Source organism: Maniola hyperantus, chromosome 17 (assembly GCF_902806685.2).
Source record: "Maniola hyperantus chromosome 17, iAphHyp1.2, whole genome shotgun sequence".
NCBI lineage: Eukaryota > Metazoa > Arthropoda > Insecta > Lepidoptera > Nymphalidae > Maniola > Maniola hyperantus.
The window spans coordinates 12703921-12721710 of NC_048552.1; the positions used below are offsets into that span (position 1 = coordinate 12703921).

Here is a 17790-nt window from a genome sequence, read left to right on the forward strand (position 1 = left end):
TTTAGAAAAAAAACCTTGCCGCCGAAAAATCAAACTTTTCTCCGTCGGCGCCATATTCTTTCTGCTCTTCCTTCGTAGCAAGCGGCGGCTTTCAAGTTACAGATTTTAAATTAAGTCCTTATTTTGAGCTGTTTTTTACCTATTTTTACTTTAAAATGGATATAAATAGGATTAAAAATACAATTATTAGAAGAAACCTTGTAGAAGATGTTTCTAGAATAAAAGCAAAAATCTCAGAAGATAATAAACGTATTGTACAAATTCAGGTAAATAAATATTCCGATATTATTTCACAACTTAAACCATTTTTAATAATTAATGTTAAACTAGCACTGGATTGCGATCTCATTCGATGATAAGTGACGATGCAGTTTTGTATGCAAAAATCCGGTAACCAAATGGGTCAACCAACAGATTTCGAATTTTTATTTCCATTAAAATATTATGAAAATTCCCGCGGCTCGCTCCTCATATTATAAACAAAATAATTCAATGTTCTATCAAATATATAAAAAAGCTGACTTGACTGACTGGCTGACGGGTTGGGCTGAAATTCATTATATGACGTAGGAATCCGCTAAGGATTTTAAAAAAAAAATCAGTCCGATCCGTCCAGTGCAGTGGTTTGGGCTGCGCGTTGATAGAAATTCATCAGTCAGGCAGTCGCCCCAGTCAGCTTTTCCTTTTATATATTATATAGAATGAACCATAGACTATTTTTTTTTCATCATAGGCAAACGCTTGACCACAATCACACCTAAAGGAAAGTGATTATGTGGCCTAAGACGGAACACATTTACCTAGAAGATGCTTGTTTTAAAAATATCCGTACCTATAGTATTTGGTAGGAGAACCAGATTGTGGAAGAGTATTCCAAACCTTAACCATGCGTGAGGAACGATATACGCAAAACGTTTCGTACCTACAGTAGCCGGCAAGAAATATTGTACATCAGCCTTTAGAATGAGATTTCGGCTTTGTAGAGCGTTGTCTCTGTCACTCATACATATGTGAAGTTTTGTCGATCTCAACAACAGAGACAACGCTCTACAAAACCGCTATCTCTTTCTAAAGGTCGATGTACAATATTTTCTGCCGCCTACTACCTATACCTACTACAGTTCGCTATGTTCCTATATCCATAGTCTTCTAAATATTATATAAAGGAAGAGATGACTGACTGGCTGACTAAATAATAATAAATAAATAAAAAATAATTTTTTTTTTATTTATGTAAACTTTTTACAAGTGTTTATGAATAGTCAGGTAGCTTTAATTTACCACTGGTTCGGAATGCCGTTCCTACCGAGAAGAACCAGCAAGAAACTCGGCGGTTGCTCTTTTTAATTTTTCAATTTACAATGTTATTATACCGTACTATACAAGCTATTGCAGCCCCGTGCATTGCTGGAGCGAGTCAAATCCAAGCTTTTTTATCGTTTACATAGTCTGCGACTGTATAATATGCTTTTTTTAGGAGCATACTTTAAACACATTTTTTAAACTTGTGTAAAGGCAAGTCTAAAATTGCTTGTGGCATTTTATTATAAAATATTACACTCATTCCCACAAATGACTTTCCCACCTTCCAGAGGCGGAGCGCAGGAGTAGCTAGCTTATTTTTGTTTCTAGTTTGCCTATCATGGATATCACTGTTTTTTTTGTAACTGTGAATGTTTTGACTGACGAATATCCCCGAAGAGGGATTATTAGCCATGTTACCGGGGTGCACCGGCCCGAATCCTGCTCTTCCCCTCGGAAGCCGATGCATCCAAAAGGGACCAGCAGCACCCAGGCACACTGGGACGTTACCTACCTGGCTGGCACCCCATTCTATGTATACCTACAAACCTTCACGTTGACTTTACAAACTATAGTTTTATAAAATGTTTAGTTATCTAAATATATAAAAGGAAAAGGTGACTGACTGACTGACTGACTGACTGACTGACTGACTGACTGATCTATCAACGCACAGCTCAAACTACTGGACGGATCGGGCTGAAATTTGGCATGCAGATAGCTATTATGACGTAGGCATCCGCTAAGAAAGGATTTTTGAAAATTCAACTCCTAAGGGGGTGAAATAGGGTTTTGAAATTTTGTAGTCCACGCGGACGAAGTTGCGAGCATAAGCTAGTTATATATTTTTTTGTAGTTTATAATTTTTTTTTTTTTTGTTTGTAAATAATTGCTAAATAGTAAATAATAAAAAAAAGAAAAAAGAATTGTTTTGTAATGACTGTTTTTTGCCAAAATAAATATATAGTTATAAAAACAAGAATGTATCTCGTAGGTGAACCGAGACACCGTTTTGGGCGAACTTGAGCGACAGTTTGCGGAGTTAAAGGGCGACCATGAGCGACTCCAGCAGAACATGCTGGAGCTCCAAGCGCAGCACGAAGCCCTGTCTTCCCAATACGAACAGGAACTTCGCCACAGGGCCGAGACCCTCCACAAGTAAGTGATCTCTAGTGTTATGAACCTGACAAGATTCCCGCGACTTCATGTGCGTTAGTATAGGTTCTTTTTATTGCAAAAAAAAAAACCGGCCAAGTACGAGTCGGACTCGCGCACGAAGGATTCCGTACAATCTAAATATACATATATAAAAGGTAAAGGTGACTGACTGATCTATCAACGCACAGCTCAAATTACTGGACGGATCGGGCTGAAGGCATACAGATAGCTATTATGACGTAGGCATTCGCTAAGAAAGGATTTCTGAAAATTCAATTCAAATGGGGTAAAATAGGGGTTTAAAATTTGAGCAGTCTACGCGGACGAAGTCGCGAGTATAAGTTGGTTATCTATAAAAAAACGAGCAAAAAAATCACGTTTGTTGTATGGGCTCCCCTTCTGTTTTTAGGGTTCCATACCTCAAAATTAAAAACGGCACCCTTATAGGATCACTTTGTTGTCTGTCTGTCTGACTGTATGTCTGTCTGTCGGTCTGTCGAGAAACCCACAGGGTACCTATTTCCTGTTGACCTAGAATCCAAATCCTAGAATGACCTAGAATGCCAAATCTGGCATTGGCAGGTAGGTACCTAGGTCTTGTAACTGTCATTAGGGGAAAAATCTGAAAACCGTCAATTTGTGGTTACATCACACAAAAAAAATTAAATTGTGGTCATAAACTAATAATTAGGATTTTCAATTTTCGAAGTAAGATAACTACATCAAGTATCATATGAAAGGTCTTCACCTGTGCCTAATTTTTATGCATCATAGTTTTTGAATCAACGTGCAAAATGTCGAAAAATACGACTGTGTAATACGGAATTCTCGTTGCGCGAGCCTGACTCGCACTTAGCCGGTTTTTTTTCATATATTGATATTTCATATCAAGCATAATTCCGTGCAGAATTTTGCACATTTAGCTCCATAAGCATTGTATAATGTTATTATCGTGACTCGCACTTGGCCGGTTTTATTAGTATTTGTTTGTTATAGCGGCAACAGGTGAAAATTTCAACTGTCTAATTATCACGGTTCATGAAATACAGCCTGGTGACAGATGGACAGACAGACGGACGGACAGCGGAGTCTTAGTAATAGGGTCCCGTTTTACTCTTTGGGTAGGTAACCCTAAAAAGTAGTCCAATCTGAAGTTGCAACATTGCGGTTTGCGCAAGTCACAGAATCCGGCTGAGATCTTTTTTAGGGTTCCGTACCCGAAGGGTGCCAACGGAACCCTATTACTAAGCCTCCACGTCCGGTCCGTCCGTCCGTCCATCTGTCTGTCTGTGAGCGGGCTCTCATGAATCATAATAGGTAGAGCATAGGTAGAGAGTTTAAATTTTTACTGAGTGTGTATTTCTATTGCCGCTTTAATTTAATAGAGTCTTGGATTGTAGTTATAAAATGATGCGATTTTTGTATAGCGGTAGTTTATGTGGCTAGAATTCATTATTAAAGAGATTAATTTAAAAAAAGATTTTTTCATCTCACTCGCTCGGAAATAATCCTTTTGCCCTTTGAAATCTGAGTGGAAAGTGGTAATTTTGCTCCCTAGGGCGCAAAGTACGAGTTGAAATTCGAACGTGACGAACTGTCGTCTATGCGTCTATGGTTACGTAGTACTATTATATATTCTGTGCTATGGTTGCATACCTACTTACTTTTTTCTTTCTGAAACGTTCAGAAACGCGGTTCGTCCTTACTGTCTTTACTATTTATTATTATTTACTAACTTGTTAAGTGACCCGTAGGAACTTTTATTTTTATTAAATTAAAATAATTCATTTCTATTTTTATTTAGGTAATTAAATTCAACAATCTGTTTCAGCTTTATTGAGTAAACAATATAATAAAGTTCATTGAATTATGCAAATGATTTTTTTTGTTGTAAGAATTTTAAATTTGAATTCTGAACGCACTTGAAAAACACTTTATTCATCATTTATATCATATTTCTTTAATTACAACCTCCTGTGAGAACCTCTTTCACTGCCTGACTTGTGGCTTAATAATATAGAAACTTCTTATTGAAACCTTCGCGGTACTGGCGCCTCTTGTATCAATCATCTAGCGTTTTCCTCGCTGTAGTGAGATGAAAAGTTGTGTGTTTCGCACGGGTGCAAATTTATTTTCGCTCGAGTCCTTGAATTCATCGCTGCGCTCAGGATTCTATCTTTGAAACCTGAACCTTAGAATCCTTCGCTGGCTCGGAATTCCATACAAACTCTCGGGACAAAATAACATCTTTGCACCCTTGCATAACAAATAACTATTATTTATTTTTGACATGAACGTCACGCTGTACGGAAGGTGAATAATGACGTCACAATCCGCAAAAGACAAATTATTTCAATTTTTAAACATAAAAATAGAGTAGTTTTTGCAAGATGGATCTGGATATTCGTAAACAACTTTTCATATCAGGTGCGAGGGCACCCGCAAGATCAGTGAGGTGCTGGAACGGGGCGAGGAGCAAGCGCAGCTGCGGTTCGCGCAAACCAAGAAGGACGTGGCCATGATAGGCGAGGTGTACAGGCAGGCGGACCTGCAGGTTCAAAACCTGATGCAGACCTACGTCACCAAAACCGCCGAGGCCAAGCAACGGTACGACAAGCTAAAGAGCCAAGGTAACCTATGTGGGCGTGTTTTTTTTATTCATTATAGGCGCAAATTTCGACGATCACACCTGATGGGAAGTAATGATGTGGCCTCGTATTCACTCTTGTTTTAAAGATACCCGGATTATAATTGGGTATTTTCCTACTTTTTATTACTTCATTATAAACTTGGATAAAAATAATGACGTAGGTACGCAGAAAAAAATATTAAAATCCAACAAAGATTTACAAAGTTACAGGCATTTTAATTTTGGAGTGGGAGGGTCTTCTATCCCTTCCTCGCAAAACGAAAATTTGTATGAAACCGCACGAAGCTACTATGGCATTAGTAGGTAAGGTGTGACGTCAAAATGCTATATCGCTATCTCTGTCTAATCAGAAATATTTAAATGCTTATAACTTTTTTGTCATTTGATCGATTTAATTAGTTTTTTCAGTTTACGTCATTATTTTTATCCTAGTTTATAATAAAGTAATTAAAAAATTGGAGTCAAATACGCAATTGGCAGGAAACACTGATCTCGGAAGAGTATTTCAGGCCCTAGCCATACGTATAAGGAATGATGACGCAAAGCGTTTCGTACTCGTAGATATTTTTTTTTTTAAAAGAATATTAGCCATGTTAAATGACTAATATTCCCCTTTCCTCTCCAACTAAGCGTCAAGCTTGTGCTAGGAGTAGGTACGACAATAGTGCAACGGGCGGGGTTTGAACCGTCGACCTTTCGGTTTTCAGTCCACTCCTTTACCCGTTGAGCTATTGAGGCTCTATCGTATAGAGTGTTGACGACATAGGGATGGAAACCAGCCCGGTGTCTTGCGGTACGGTGGTAGAAAGGTGAGGGCGGGACAAGATCGAACAGCTCCTGAGCACACTCCGAAATATATCCTGTAAATTTTTTTACAAAAAAAATAAAAACCGACTTCGTTACATAAACACTAAAAATTGAAAAATAATTTAATTTATTACCGAATATATTATGTATACAAGAGTTAATATAGTTCCATAATAATACTTTTAGGTGCCGGTGCCAATTAGCTTTAGCCGCGCGAATCGTCTAGACTTCATATTTTTGTGGGACTCCACAATGGCGCCTCATTGGCACCGACCCCAAAAAATATTATTATGGAACTATAGGTATTAACTCTTGTATACATAATATATTCGGTAATAAATTAAATTATTTTTCAATTTTTAGTGTTTATGTAACGAAGTCGGTTTTTATTTTTTTGTAAAAAATTTTTATTTCACAATTTTTAGTGGCCCCATGGAATTATGCTATGACTGGTTAAAAATCTACTGTTTACTAAGCTATTACACTGATCGCGAGCAATTTACTCTTATCCGTTGAGGAGTTCCAGTATCTATCTTCGAAGATGTTCATCAGATCTTCACCAAATTGAAATGGGACCAACTTTGAAGTATACCCTTTCAAACAAAAAAAGAATTTTCAAAATCGGTCCAGGCGTTTTTGAGTAATCGGGGAACATACATAAAAAAAAAATAAAAAAAATAAAAAAAAAAGATTCCGACGAATTGAGAACCTCCTCCTTTTTTTGAAGTCGGTTAAAAACACCGATAGGCCGGCAACTTTTCGGCAGTGATCAAGACTGAAGCTTCCCCAAAAGTGGTGAATCTTCGCCTATAAGTCTCCTAGCTCGACGATCAACGGCGTCTAAAGCGGCTAGTTGGTACTTGGTACTACTCGTAGTTAGCAGAGCAGTGTTTGCTTTATAAAATTACTATCTGATGCCCGCGACTTTGTTCGCGTGGATTTGGGTTGTAAAAATCCTGTGGGAACTCTTTGATTTCCCGGGATAAAAAGTAGCCTATGACACTCTCCAGGTATTTAACTCATTCATTCATGCAAAAAATCAAGTAGATCCGCTGCTCCGTTGCGACGTGATTGAAGGACTAACGAACAAATCCAACAAACAAACACACTTTCGCATTTATAATATGGGAAGGGATAATAGTACGGTGAAGGAAAACATTGTGAGGAAACCTGCATACCTGAGAGTTCTTCATGTTCTCAAGGGTGTGTGAAGTCTGCTAATCCGCATTGGGCTAGACTATGGCAGACTAGGGCCTAAATCCTTCTCACTCTGAGAGGAGACCCGTCCTCAGTAGTGGGCCGGTAATGGGTTGATCACGATCTGACTTGCGCCTATATACCTACTAGATGTAATATAGATGTAAGTAATATATAGAACAGAATAGTAATATATATATATATATATATACTTTGATTGACTAAAAAAAAATAGAACAGAAATAGAACAGAACCTTCTTGTTGAAAACCTGGCGCCAGCTAGTGAGAGTTTACTGAAGCTACTAACAACTTGCTTTTAGGGTACGGCGTACCCGAAGGTTGCTAGCCGTCAGGACCCTATTACTAAGCTCCGCTGTTCGTCCGTCTGTCTATCAGCGGGCTGTACTGTATCTCATGAACCGTAACAGGTAGAGACTAGAGAGTTAAAATTTTCACAGAATGTGTACGTATTTCTATCGCCGCTATAAAAAACCAGTCAAGTACGAGTCGGACTCGCATACGAAGGGTTTCGTACCATCATACAAGATATTTTATCATTTTTATGTGCAACACTGCAGGTTAATGACAACAGCGCCATCTATATGTGATTTGATAGATTAAAATTAATTCTTCAAATCATATACAGATGGCGTTGTAGTCAAAATGTGTGCACGAAAAATTTCATGAACACATTTTGACACACACACACACACATATTACCATCCCATATAGCGTGCGCAGTGGGTGTCGTTGGGCGCTATCCACCACACTGGCGCGTTGACAGGCGTGCCCTCTGCCACGGAGCTTTTAAATTAGATTTAGCAATTAATGATAAGTAGAAGTATAACTGCCGTACTCAGAGTCGCTTAATCGTTACTTTAGTTTAGTTAAAACGAGACAGAGCCATATCTCTCACATAAATCTGTCTCGTTTTAACTAAATCTTAAGTAACAGTTAGCGACTCTGAGTGCGGCTGTAAGCTAGAACAATATTTTTTTAAAATTTTTCCTTTAATTAAATAGCATTATTTCGTGCACGATGGTACAGAACCCTTTACAGTGCTAACTGATATCTATTAGTTAATGCACAACAGACGGAAACGTTTAAGTGCGGAAACCAGCCCAGAGTGAAGAAGAAGAATATCTATTAATTAAACTCAAAAACTCAAACTCAAATTATTTATTCAGAATAGGTAAAATGTTACGCTTACTGATGGTCAAAACTTTAATTTGTAAGATGATATAGTGGTGATAATTAATAGGTACTTAAAACTAAAGCTACGAGGGTTCCAAACGCGGCCAGGTCTGAGAAGAGCCCACAACAAACCCAAATTTTAAAAAAAACTCCAATTTACAGCAAAGCAAATGAGGATCCACGAGCTCCAAATGCTCGAAATGTATAACGAAAATAAGAATCGAGTAGAAGCCACGCTGCGGGAGATGTGCGCCTTGCAGAGCCATGCGGACGAGCTGCAGAGGAAATATGACGTCACAAGCGCCGAGCTCGACAAGGTAGGTACCCAATGGGCAGACGTCATGATGATCTTATCCTAGGCCCGAGCACATAGGCTCACTTGGTCTCTGGCCAACGACTAACTTATCCGCGGAATAAGTTAGTATAGGCTCTCTCTGTTTTTGTCTGGGGTTAGGTATCTATACACGCTAAAATTGTAATGGTTGTTTTTCCTAAGCGAAATGATTTTGTCATAGTAAAAAAAAAACTATTTTATTTGAATAAACTTTTACAAGTACTTTCGAATAGTCGGATGCATCTACCACTGGTTCGGAATGCCTTTCCTACCGAGAAGAACCAGCAAGAAACTTGGCGGTTGCTCTTTTCAAATATTTGATATAGGTACAAGATTATGCCATGTATAAAATAGTCTTTGCAGTCTTGTGCGTTGCTAGAACGAGCTGCAGGTCAAATCCACGCTCTTTTATCATTTAGATAATCTTCAATTGTGTAATATTATGCTTTTTTCAGGAGCATATTTTTAATAGATCTTTTAAACTTGTGCAAAGGTAAGTCCAAAATAGTTTGCGGGATTTTATTATAAAAGGCAATACCAATACCCACAAATGACTTTTGGACTTTCCTGAGGCGGAAGGTAGGAGCTGCAAGCTTGTCTCTGTTTCTAGTTAGCCTATTGTGTAGATCACCAATTTTCTTGTAACTAAGAATATTCTTGGCACCATTCCACGCGGTCATGATTTATATAGTAATTAGATAAGGCTAGCTTTAAGTTTTATTGTATTAAAAAAAAGAAAAAAAAAACTAAGAATATTTTGTCTTACAAAAATTATGTTATTATAAATATATTGAGCGGTAGTATAGTATTGCAATAATTGATTTGTAAATATAAGAAATTATTATTATAGTCAAAAATGGCAATTATGCTATTGAGAAAAACAAAACTCGAATGAGACCTCGAACCAATAGTTAATACCGCGTGCGCGCAGGCTAGTTTATGCCATATCACTACGCGCGAGAGCTTATTTTGCTCTAAACTTTTTCACATTATTGGCAGCGTGGTTCGAGTGGATATGTACCTAACCACTATTCACGTTACGTCTAGTTAGTTACTATTGTTTCTCACACTTTCGAGTTGATGATTTTTTTTATTATTATTTCAAAACAAAAACATTTTTACTTTTTAAAGTTTAACTCAAAATTTCAATAGTACTACTGAGGGCCAATCGTTCTGCCGCAGGAAGACAACCACTAAAATTTCAGCGTGTATATCTTCCTTCATGTCAAGTGAAGTCAAATTTTTTTTTGCTTTTGCGAGGAATGGCTTCAAGCCCAGTGGCGTGTAGCTCATAGAGGCATAAACGCACTGCTTACCCTCATTGTAAGAAATCAATGCTTACTTTTTCATTATAACCTGCCGTAAAATAAGTTCATACCTAAATGCATACCCTGGCTTGAACTCCTGTGCACGCCACTGTTCAAGCCGAACTACATCTGACAATCCTAGAGGAAATGTTCAAGTCGAACGCCTTAATGGGACGCTCTGGAGCAGTACAGTTGGCTCTTCGTTCAGAAAATAAACCATTTATTGCAATTAAATAAGCAATAACCTTTTTTTTAAATTTATTTTTTAAAGAATATTAGCCATGCTTATCATGAATAATATTCCCGTTTCCCCTCCAACTAAGCGTAAAGCTTGTGCTAGGAGTAAGTACGACAATAGTGCAACAGGTGGGATTTGAACCAGCCACCTTTCGGATTTCAGTCCGCTCCTTAACCGTTGAGCTATTGAGGCTCTAGTCTATCCTAATCGTAATCCCACATTCCGCGGATAAGCTACAATATTAAACCCTAAAACTTTACCAACTTTAAAGCTTAATCAAACGCATAATCGCCGCGCGTGTTACGCGAAGATCTAAGGCTGAGATCTATAGAGCGCACTTTGACTTTGCTCAGACTTAAGAATGAGTTAAAACAAGACAGATTTATGTGAGAGATATAGCTGTGTCTCGTTTTGACTCTGTCTTAAGTCTAAGCTAAGTCAGAGTGCGCTCTATAGATCTCACCCTTAGTACTTAATACCAAAAATTTCAGAGAAATTCGGAGATTTCAACCCTTCAACGTGAAAAGAGAAATATAATCAACAATATTAACTCCCAAATGACTGAGGCGAATAATATTCTGTCGAAAAAGGACAATGAGTGAGTATATTTTAACTTTTTACCTACTTTCAGTAGTATGATATTATAATTCGTAGGGAGATATATTATAATCTTACGTTGTACATTAATTATTGTGATTTTACATAGCCTTAAGAGTGCCGGAGAGGAAATAGAAGCTTTAAAGAAAGCCTTGGCCAATCAGGAGCAATTCGCAAAAATGCAAGGCGATCAAAACAACGAGCTTCAAGAGAAAATGGCGCTTATGGAGGAGGAGCACCAGAAAGTCATTGAAACCAATGAAAAAAATTACAAAACTAAAATAGAGGTAATTATGTTAGTCATTACATTAACATACATACATTACATACAACAAAGTGATCCTACAAGGGTTCCGTTTTTCCTTTTGAGGTACGGAACCCTAAAAAGATGAATGAAACAAAATATCATGTAAGTAAATAAGAGGTGGTGATCTTTGTGGTGGCCATAATTATGTGGAATTTTTGACCAAACAAAAAAGAAATTAATAATTCGTTTTTATGATTTGGTTCACTGACTGCCGTACTCAGAGTCGCTTAATCGTTACTTAGGTTTATTTAAAACGAGACCGAGCTATATCTCTCACATAAATCTGTCTTAAGTAACGATTAGTGACTCTGAGTACGGCAGTAAATAGGATTTTGACTGTTGCAGGAGAGCACATCGATATGTGAAAAACTTAACCATGATATAGAAAAGCTTCAAGCGGAAAAGGAAAGGTTAATCAAAGAAATGAAGTATCAACAAGAGGTAAATATAAATCTTGCGCAAAATTTATGAATTAATTTAGGTAATTGGGTATTTGACTCCAATTTTTTTATTACTTTAAGTATAATTATAAACTAGGATATAAATAATGACGTAAACTGAAAAAACTAATTAAATTGATCAAATAACAAAAAAGTTATAAGCATTTAAATATTTCTGATTAGACAGAGATAGCGATATAGCATTTTGACGTCACACCTTACTAATGCCATAGTAGCTTCGTGCGGTTTCAAACAAATTTTCGTTTTGCGAGAAAGGGATAGAAGACCCTCCCACTCCCAAATTAAAAATCCCGTTTTGTTTGTTTGATTGTTCTTTGTTGGATTTTAATATTTTTTTCATTTTTATCCTAGTTTAGAATAAAGTAATAATATTTATCAAATTCAAAAGTAGGAAAATACCCAATTCCAATCAGAATGGGATCAAATTTTTCTCTACGAAAATAATTTAAGAAGTATATTAGAAACTATCTGCGTATCAAATTTCGTCAGCATTCGTTTCAGCAGCTTAGGTATTCGTGAATATGAATTTCAATCAATTAATTTAATTTAATTTATTTTAGTTTTAATTTAATGTTGTTTTTTTTAGATTTAAGTTTATTAATAGTTTATTTAAATAATTTAAATACAAATAATTTAAATAGTAAAAAAAATAAAAAAAATCATTGAAATAATAAATAAATTAGATGTTAATACCAGTTCCGGAATCGATTGCATAAATACTAAAATAATATTAATGTTGTTCTTTGAAAAGTCGTATAATAATTATAAAATACTATATTTTTCATGTTGTACCGAATAATTTTCAATGGAATATGCTTTCGGAATTGGTGGTAAACTTAAATTTTCAAAAAAGAATAGGTATATAAAGTAGGCGTAGAGGCGTACATAAATTTGAATTGAAATTAGTGTCTCAAATCTCATTAAATTTTATTTCAGACTATTAATTTATATGAGCATGAATTGGAATTGTTGAAACAACAACTTTCTGAATATGACTCTAAACTTGTTAAAGTAACATCGGAACTGACTAGTACTATAGAATTAACTCAAAAGAAGAATGAGGAAATTGATATATTGGATGCAAAAATTAGAACACTTAGCAAAGATCTCTCTGACGCCGACACAGCTTTTACAAAATACAGGTACTTACTTATTTCTTCAACTGTACAACAGCTGCAAACAGATATATAAGCCACTATAGTCGACGCATTTTAAACTGAGTCGTCGAGTATCTATCTGTTTCGCTTCGCACTTACAGGTCGTAGTTAAGTGCGAGCGAAACAGACAGATAACTCGACGACTCAGTTTAAAATGCGTTGACAAACTTGTCCAAAAATCTAAATAACACAATTTTTTTGTACATGATATAAGCAACATAATTCAGCGTTGTAACTAGCCTAGCTATAGTATACGCATCTAATAACATGCGTCGATTCTAAATTTATCTGTCTACAATTTTGGATTCATAGTTCTGTATTCCGCGTTCAGTATTTGGCCAATCAAATTTCAATTGTACCCTATTTCATTTGGTTGTTTGCTTGACCGTCTTGGCGTTTGGCATGGAGAAATCCATATTTGATAGATTACAATGAATGGTACGCTGAACTCCGAACTTACAACTTTAGACATTTACGGTCTCACCACAAAACTATTAGATGCGTGACTTGTATGAGCAGTTAAGATTAACACCTTAGGTTTTTGTGGTAAGACAAAATTTTGATGTACGATCGACGTCTTAGATAAGTTAAAGTTGGACGAGTCGCTCTATACAATTTATATTACTTATTTAATTTTTCTAAACAACAGGGAGACTGCTGAAGAAAAATTAAAACATCAAGCAGTTATTATAGAGGAGGTAAACAACGAATTGGCACTTAAGACCGCAGATATAATTCAGGCGAACGGGGTCATTCAATCCAAAACACATGCATGTACCGAACTGGCAGTACAAATACAAAAACAAAGCGAAATCATAGAAGAAATACAACGAGAACTAGAAATGCAAACCTCAAATGTTTTAAAGGAAAAAGAAGAACGCGGCAAACTAGAAACCGAACTACAAAGTAAAGTCGTATCTATAGAAGAAATGACAAAGGAGCTAGAATTGAAAACAGCTACAATTCTTAAAGAAAGCGAAGAACGCTCCAAACTAGAAACAGATTTACAAAATAAAGCCGTATCCATAGAAGAAATGACAAAGGAGCTAGAATTGAAAACAGCTACAATTCTTAAGGAAAACGAAGAACGCTCCAAACTGGAAACAGATTTACAAAATAAAGCCGTATCCATAGAAGAAATGAAAATGGAGTTAGAATTGAAAGCATCTACAATTCGAACGGAGAAAGAAGAACGTTGCAAACTAGAAACAGAACTTATAAATAAAACAGCGTCTATAGAAGAAATAAAAGCAGAGCATACTAAACTAAATACCACCATGGAGACAATGAAAGAGTATTTTGATGTTCAAATGGATACCGCAAAGGAAAATGAAAAAAATCTTAAAGAAAAGGTGTCTCGATTAGAATCTGGCATTAGGGTAATTTTCACTTACTTTGAACTAGCCTCAATTTACCCTTTATAATAATGGCATTGAAAACTGCACTTAATTAAAAATCATGTCCAGTGAAACTGATGAATTTTAAATATTTTTTATTGTAACTTACCTCACATTTTTTGTTCTTGTTTAGACCAAGGATGAAGAACTCTCTCGAGAACTAGGAAACTTTTTAAGCAAAAGAAATGAATTCGTACGTAAACTTTAATAAATATTACTTATTTAAAATAATATAACTAATCCCGAATTCGTACATATTAAGTAATGGACATCGATTTATTAGAATTTAGAACTATAGGATTTGTTACAGGCAGAGACGTGACACCATCGTACATCTTCAGGGTGCAAGCTATCTCTTTGCCAAATTAAATCAAGATCGATTTATCGGTTGAGGCTTGAGCCATGGAAAGATACACTGCATCACATTTCTGAGGGTCGCGACCCTTTTCCATTAATCTTATAATGATATGACTTTTCTTGAAATAGTAATGCGGTTGATTCCCTCATTTCGAATCGTAGCCTAATTTTAACAGTAATTATTATCAGTGTACCCAAGTACTTCGCTGTATTTACGTAGGGAATAAGTTGCCGATTAAGATAAATTGGGTGATATTTTGGTAGCTTATTGGTAAAATCTATATGCATCGATTTTGACTTGTTTAGCTTAATTCGCCACGTTATAGTCCATTCGTTGACTTTCTTTATGGCAGCTTGAACTTTTTCTACTGCTTCTTCGTGACTTTCTCCAATTTCTATTATGGCAATATCATCAGCGAACGTTGCAATAGTGTTATTTTCTAGTACTGGAATATCACAGGTGTATAATAAGTACAGGACCGGACCTAAGACACTTCCTTGTGGTACCCCAGCTTTAATTTCCTTGAGTTCTTGACGAACTCTAAACCATCTATTTGAGGTGTATGATTCAAGAATATGACTCAGAAATATGCTAACAAGTGACTTTGTTATCATATTTCTGAGTTTATAGATGAGCCCTTCGTGCCTCACTTTATCGAAAGCTTGCGCTACGTCTAAAAAGACTGTAGAACATACTTTCTTACTTTCTTATACCAGGACTGATGACTTTGTGTTCTCTGAGGCACGGAGTAACAAAAGGTCTTTTAGGACTCACTCATCTACCTAATGTTGCTTAAATAGCGCAAACAAACGATATGATCTTTCGCAACTCGTCGTCACTCGTCCTATATTTCTTGAGTATACGCCCGTTTACTATCACTTGTCCATTCCCGTCATGTTGGCACCATTGCTTTGTTTGCTTTATTCCTTAGAATTTAGGGTTTATTATTGTTTGAGCTGCAATGGTGCCAACATGACGAGAAATGACAGATTATAATGAACGGTCTGTACATAACACATAAGTATGGATTAATAGGAGAAAGAAAAACGTAAACTTAAAGAAATCATCGACGGCTTGGAGAGAAAGATAGAAAATATCGTAAAGGAGGCCTCCAAAACCCGTCCCGCAGAACCGCGCATGCAGGCCGAGCTAGATGACAACGCCGTGATGCAGCTTACGGTAAGGCCGCCTTTGCACTATGCGGGAAGCACAAGAATCTTCTGCTTGCTGGTTCTTCTCGGTTGGAACGGCATTCCGAACCAGTGGTAAATTAAACTAGTTGACGATTCAAAAGCACTAAACTTTACTTGAATAAAAAAAACTTATCTTATCCTTCTATATCTTCCGTGTATATAAGTATAAGGAAAAGCTGACTGACTGACTGATCTATCAACGCACAGCTCAAACTACTGGACGGGTCGGGCTGAAATTTGACATGCAAATAGCTATAATGACGTAGACATCCGATGAGAAAGAATTTTTGAAAATGAAATCTCTAAGGGGTTAAAATAGGGTTTTGAAATTTGTGTAGTCCACGTGGACGTATTTTTTGAGAAAAAAAATTAGATTATATACTCTGACGTGAATTTTTTTACACCTTTATTACCTGTTATCTCCCAAAGCCACCATTATCCAAACAAACGTTCCTCTCAGTGTTGGGGACAATACGCAGATAAACTCAGCTTTTATAAAATAACGAAGGTCCTGGTACGCACTGGCTCTGTCTCTATTACTAAGCAAGCGTTTTGGCGTTGGCTAAAATTTCGCTGATTTGCATGGTCAAGCGAACAAAATTTTTCACGGTTTTGGAACCAAATAAATCAACCTCTTAGATACTAATGAATGACCGGTTTGAAATCCAGACATCACTGAGGTTGCATTGGTGCTAAATAAACATTTTAGGACCAATGAGTCGGTGCCATTTTGTTTGTTCAATAGCCCTGTCGATACGAAGTAATATATAAGTCAATGCTTTGACTTGCAATCATCAGTCTTTTTATTCTATTTATGTTTGCAGTCTCAGTCAGACCAGCAACGTTTTGCAATATTTGCGGATTCTTCGGACGAGTGGTTGCCTCGGGCGTCTCGCTCAACGAAACGGCCGCGGCCAGACCCGCTGGTGCTCGGCGAACCCGCCGTATGTACCTTTTTTAGGGTTCCGTACCTCAAAATAGCGATATAGAATTTTGACGTCACACCTACTAATGCCATAGTAGCTTCGTGCGGTTTCATACAAATTTTCGTTTTGCGAGAAAAGTAGGTATAGAAGATCCTAAATTAAATATTCTAAATTAAAATGCCTGTAACTTTGTAAATCTTTGTTGGATTTTAATATTTTTTTCAGCGTACCTACGTCATTATTTTTATCCTAGTTTATAAAGTAAAAATATTTATCAAATTCAAAAGTAGGAAAATACCCAACAATTTGATTTGATTTAGCTTGCAATCATCATCCCTATTTATGTTTGCAGTCTCAGTCAAACCAGCGGCATTTTGCAATCTATACGAAGTCTTCAGAGGAGGAGTGGTTGCCTCGCCAGTCTCGCCCGACTATACAGCCGCGGCCAGACCAGCTGGTGCTCGGTGAACCTGCGGTATGTACCTTTTATAGGGTTCCGTACCTCAAAAGGGCAGGTAGGTAGGTCTTATAGCACGCGTAAGGGAAAAATCCGAAAATCGTGAATTTGTGGTAACATCTTCAACATTAAAGCAAACCTTTCGCGTTTCGAGAGGAGACCCGTGCTCTGTAGTGAGCGTTCGATGGGTTGCTCATGATGATGATGATAATGCCATTGTTTTAGGCGGCGGCGGCGGCGGCTTCGACGGCGGCGGTGGCGGCGCCCGAAAAAAAGACCAAGGAAAGGCGTTTCTTTAAAACCGCCCGTAAGCCCTACAAAAAACGCTAAAAAGTGTGCTGCAAACAAGAAACAATAGTGTCTAAGTTGGATTAGTTATCCAACTTAGCTTAACTTATTATTAAATAATAAAAATAGCCTAATTAGCCTAATTGTTATTACACTTAATATAGATACAATTATTTTTTATTTCATTTTTCTCAAACTTAAATAAAAAAATATAAAATATAAAAAATACTTCAACATACCTATCTATAGCTACGCGTAGAAACCAAAATTAATATTTTTTATTTTGTGGATAAGTTAAGTGAAGCTGGTTTTTAAAATTTCTAATATAATATGTAAGTTTGTGTCTGTTAGTTGATTTGCATTTTTGTTAGTTATAATTTTATTTTAATTTAATATTTAAGTTTCATTTTTGTTTGTGAATTTAAAAAAAAATTATATAAGTAAACTGTTCATTTTATTTTC

At 36.5% G+C, this 17790-nt stretch overlaps 2 protein-coding genes across 3 annotated transcripts; both read left to right on the forward strand.

The window, feature by feature from the left end:
* Positions 1 to 155: 155 nt before the first annotated feature.
* On the forward strand, positions 156 to 13549 carry LOC117990279 (uncharacterized protein MCAP_0864-like). Its single transcript, XM_069504391.1, has 10 exons — positions 156 to 266; positions 2297 to 2460; positions 4888 to 5090; positions 8471 to 8625; positions 10679 to 10785; positions 10894 to 11071; positions 11437 to 11532; positions 12489 to 12694; positions 13359 to 13458; positions 13529 to 13549. The coding sequence occupies exons 1-10, from the start codon at positions 156 to 158 to the stop codon at positions 13547 to 13549; spliced, it is 1341 nt and encodes a 446-aa protein (XP_069360492.1).
* A 37-nt stretch (positions 13550 to 13586) lies between these two features.
* Positions 13587 to 17630, forward strand: LOC138403488 (myosin heavy chain, clone 203-like). 2 transcript variants are annotated; one of them, XM_069504201.1, is made up of 6 exons: positions 13587 to 14088; positions 14240 to 14299; positions 15500 to 15643; positions 16482 to 16601; positions 16936 to 17058; positions 17266 to 17630. In XM_069504201.1, the coding sequence occupies exons 1-6, from the start codon at positions 13639 to 13641 to the stop codon at positions 17368 to 17370; spliced, it is 1002 nt and encodes a 333-aa protein (XP_069360302.1). In that variant the 5' UTR covers positions 13587 to 13638; the 3' UTR covers positions 17371 to 17630. The 2 variants fall into 2 exon arrangements, with proteins under 2 accessions (XP_069360302.1, XP_069360303.1); XM_069504202.1 differs by lacking the exon at positions 16936 to 17058.
* The last annotated feature ends 160 nt before the right edge of the window (positions 17631 to 17790 follow it).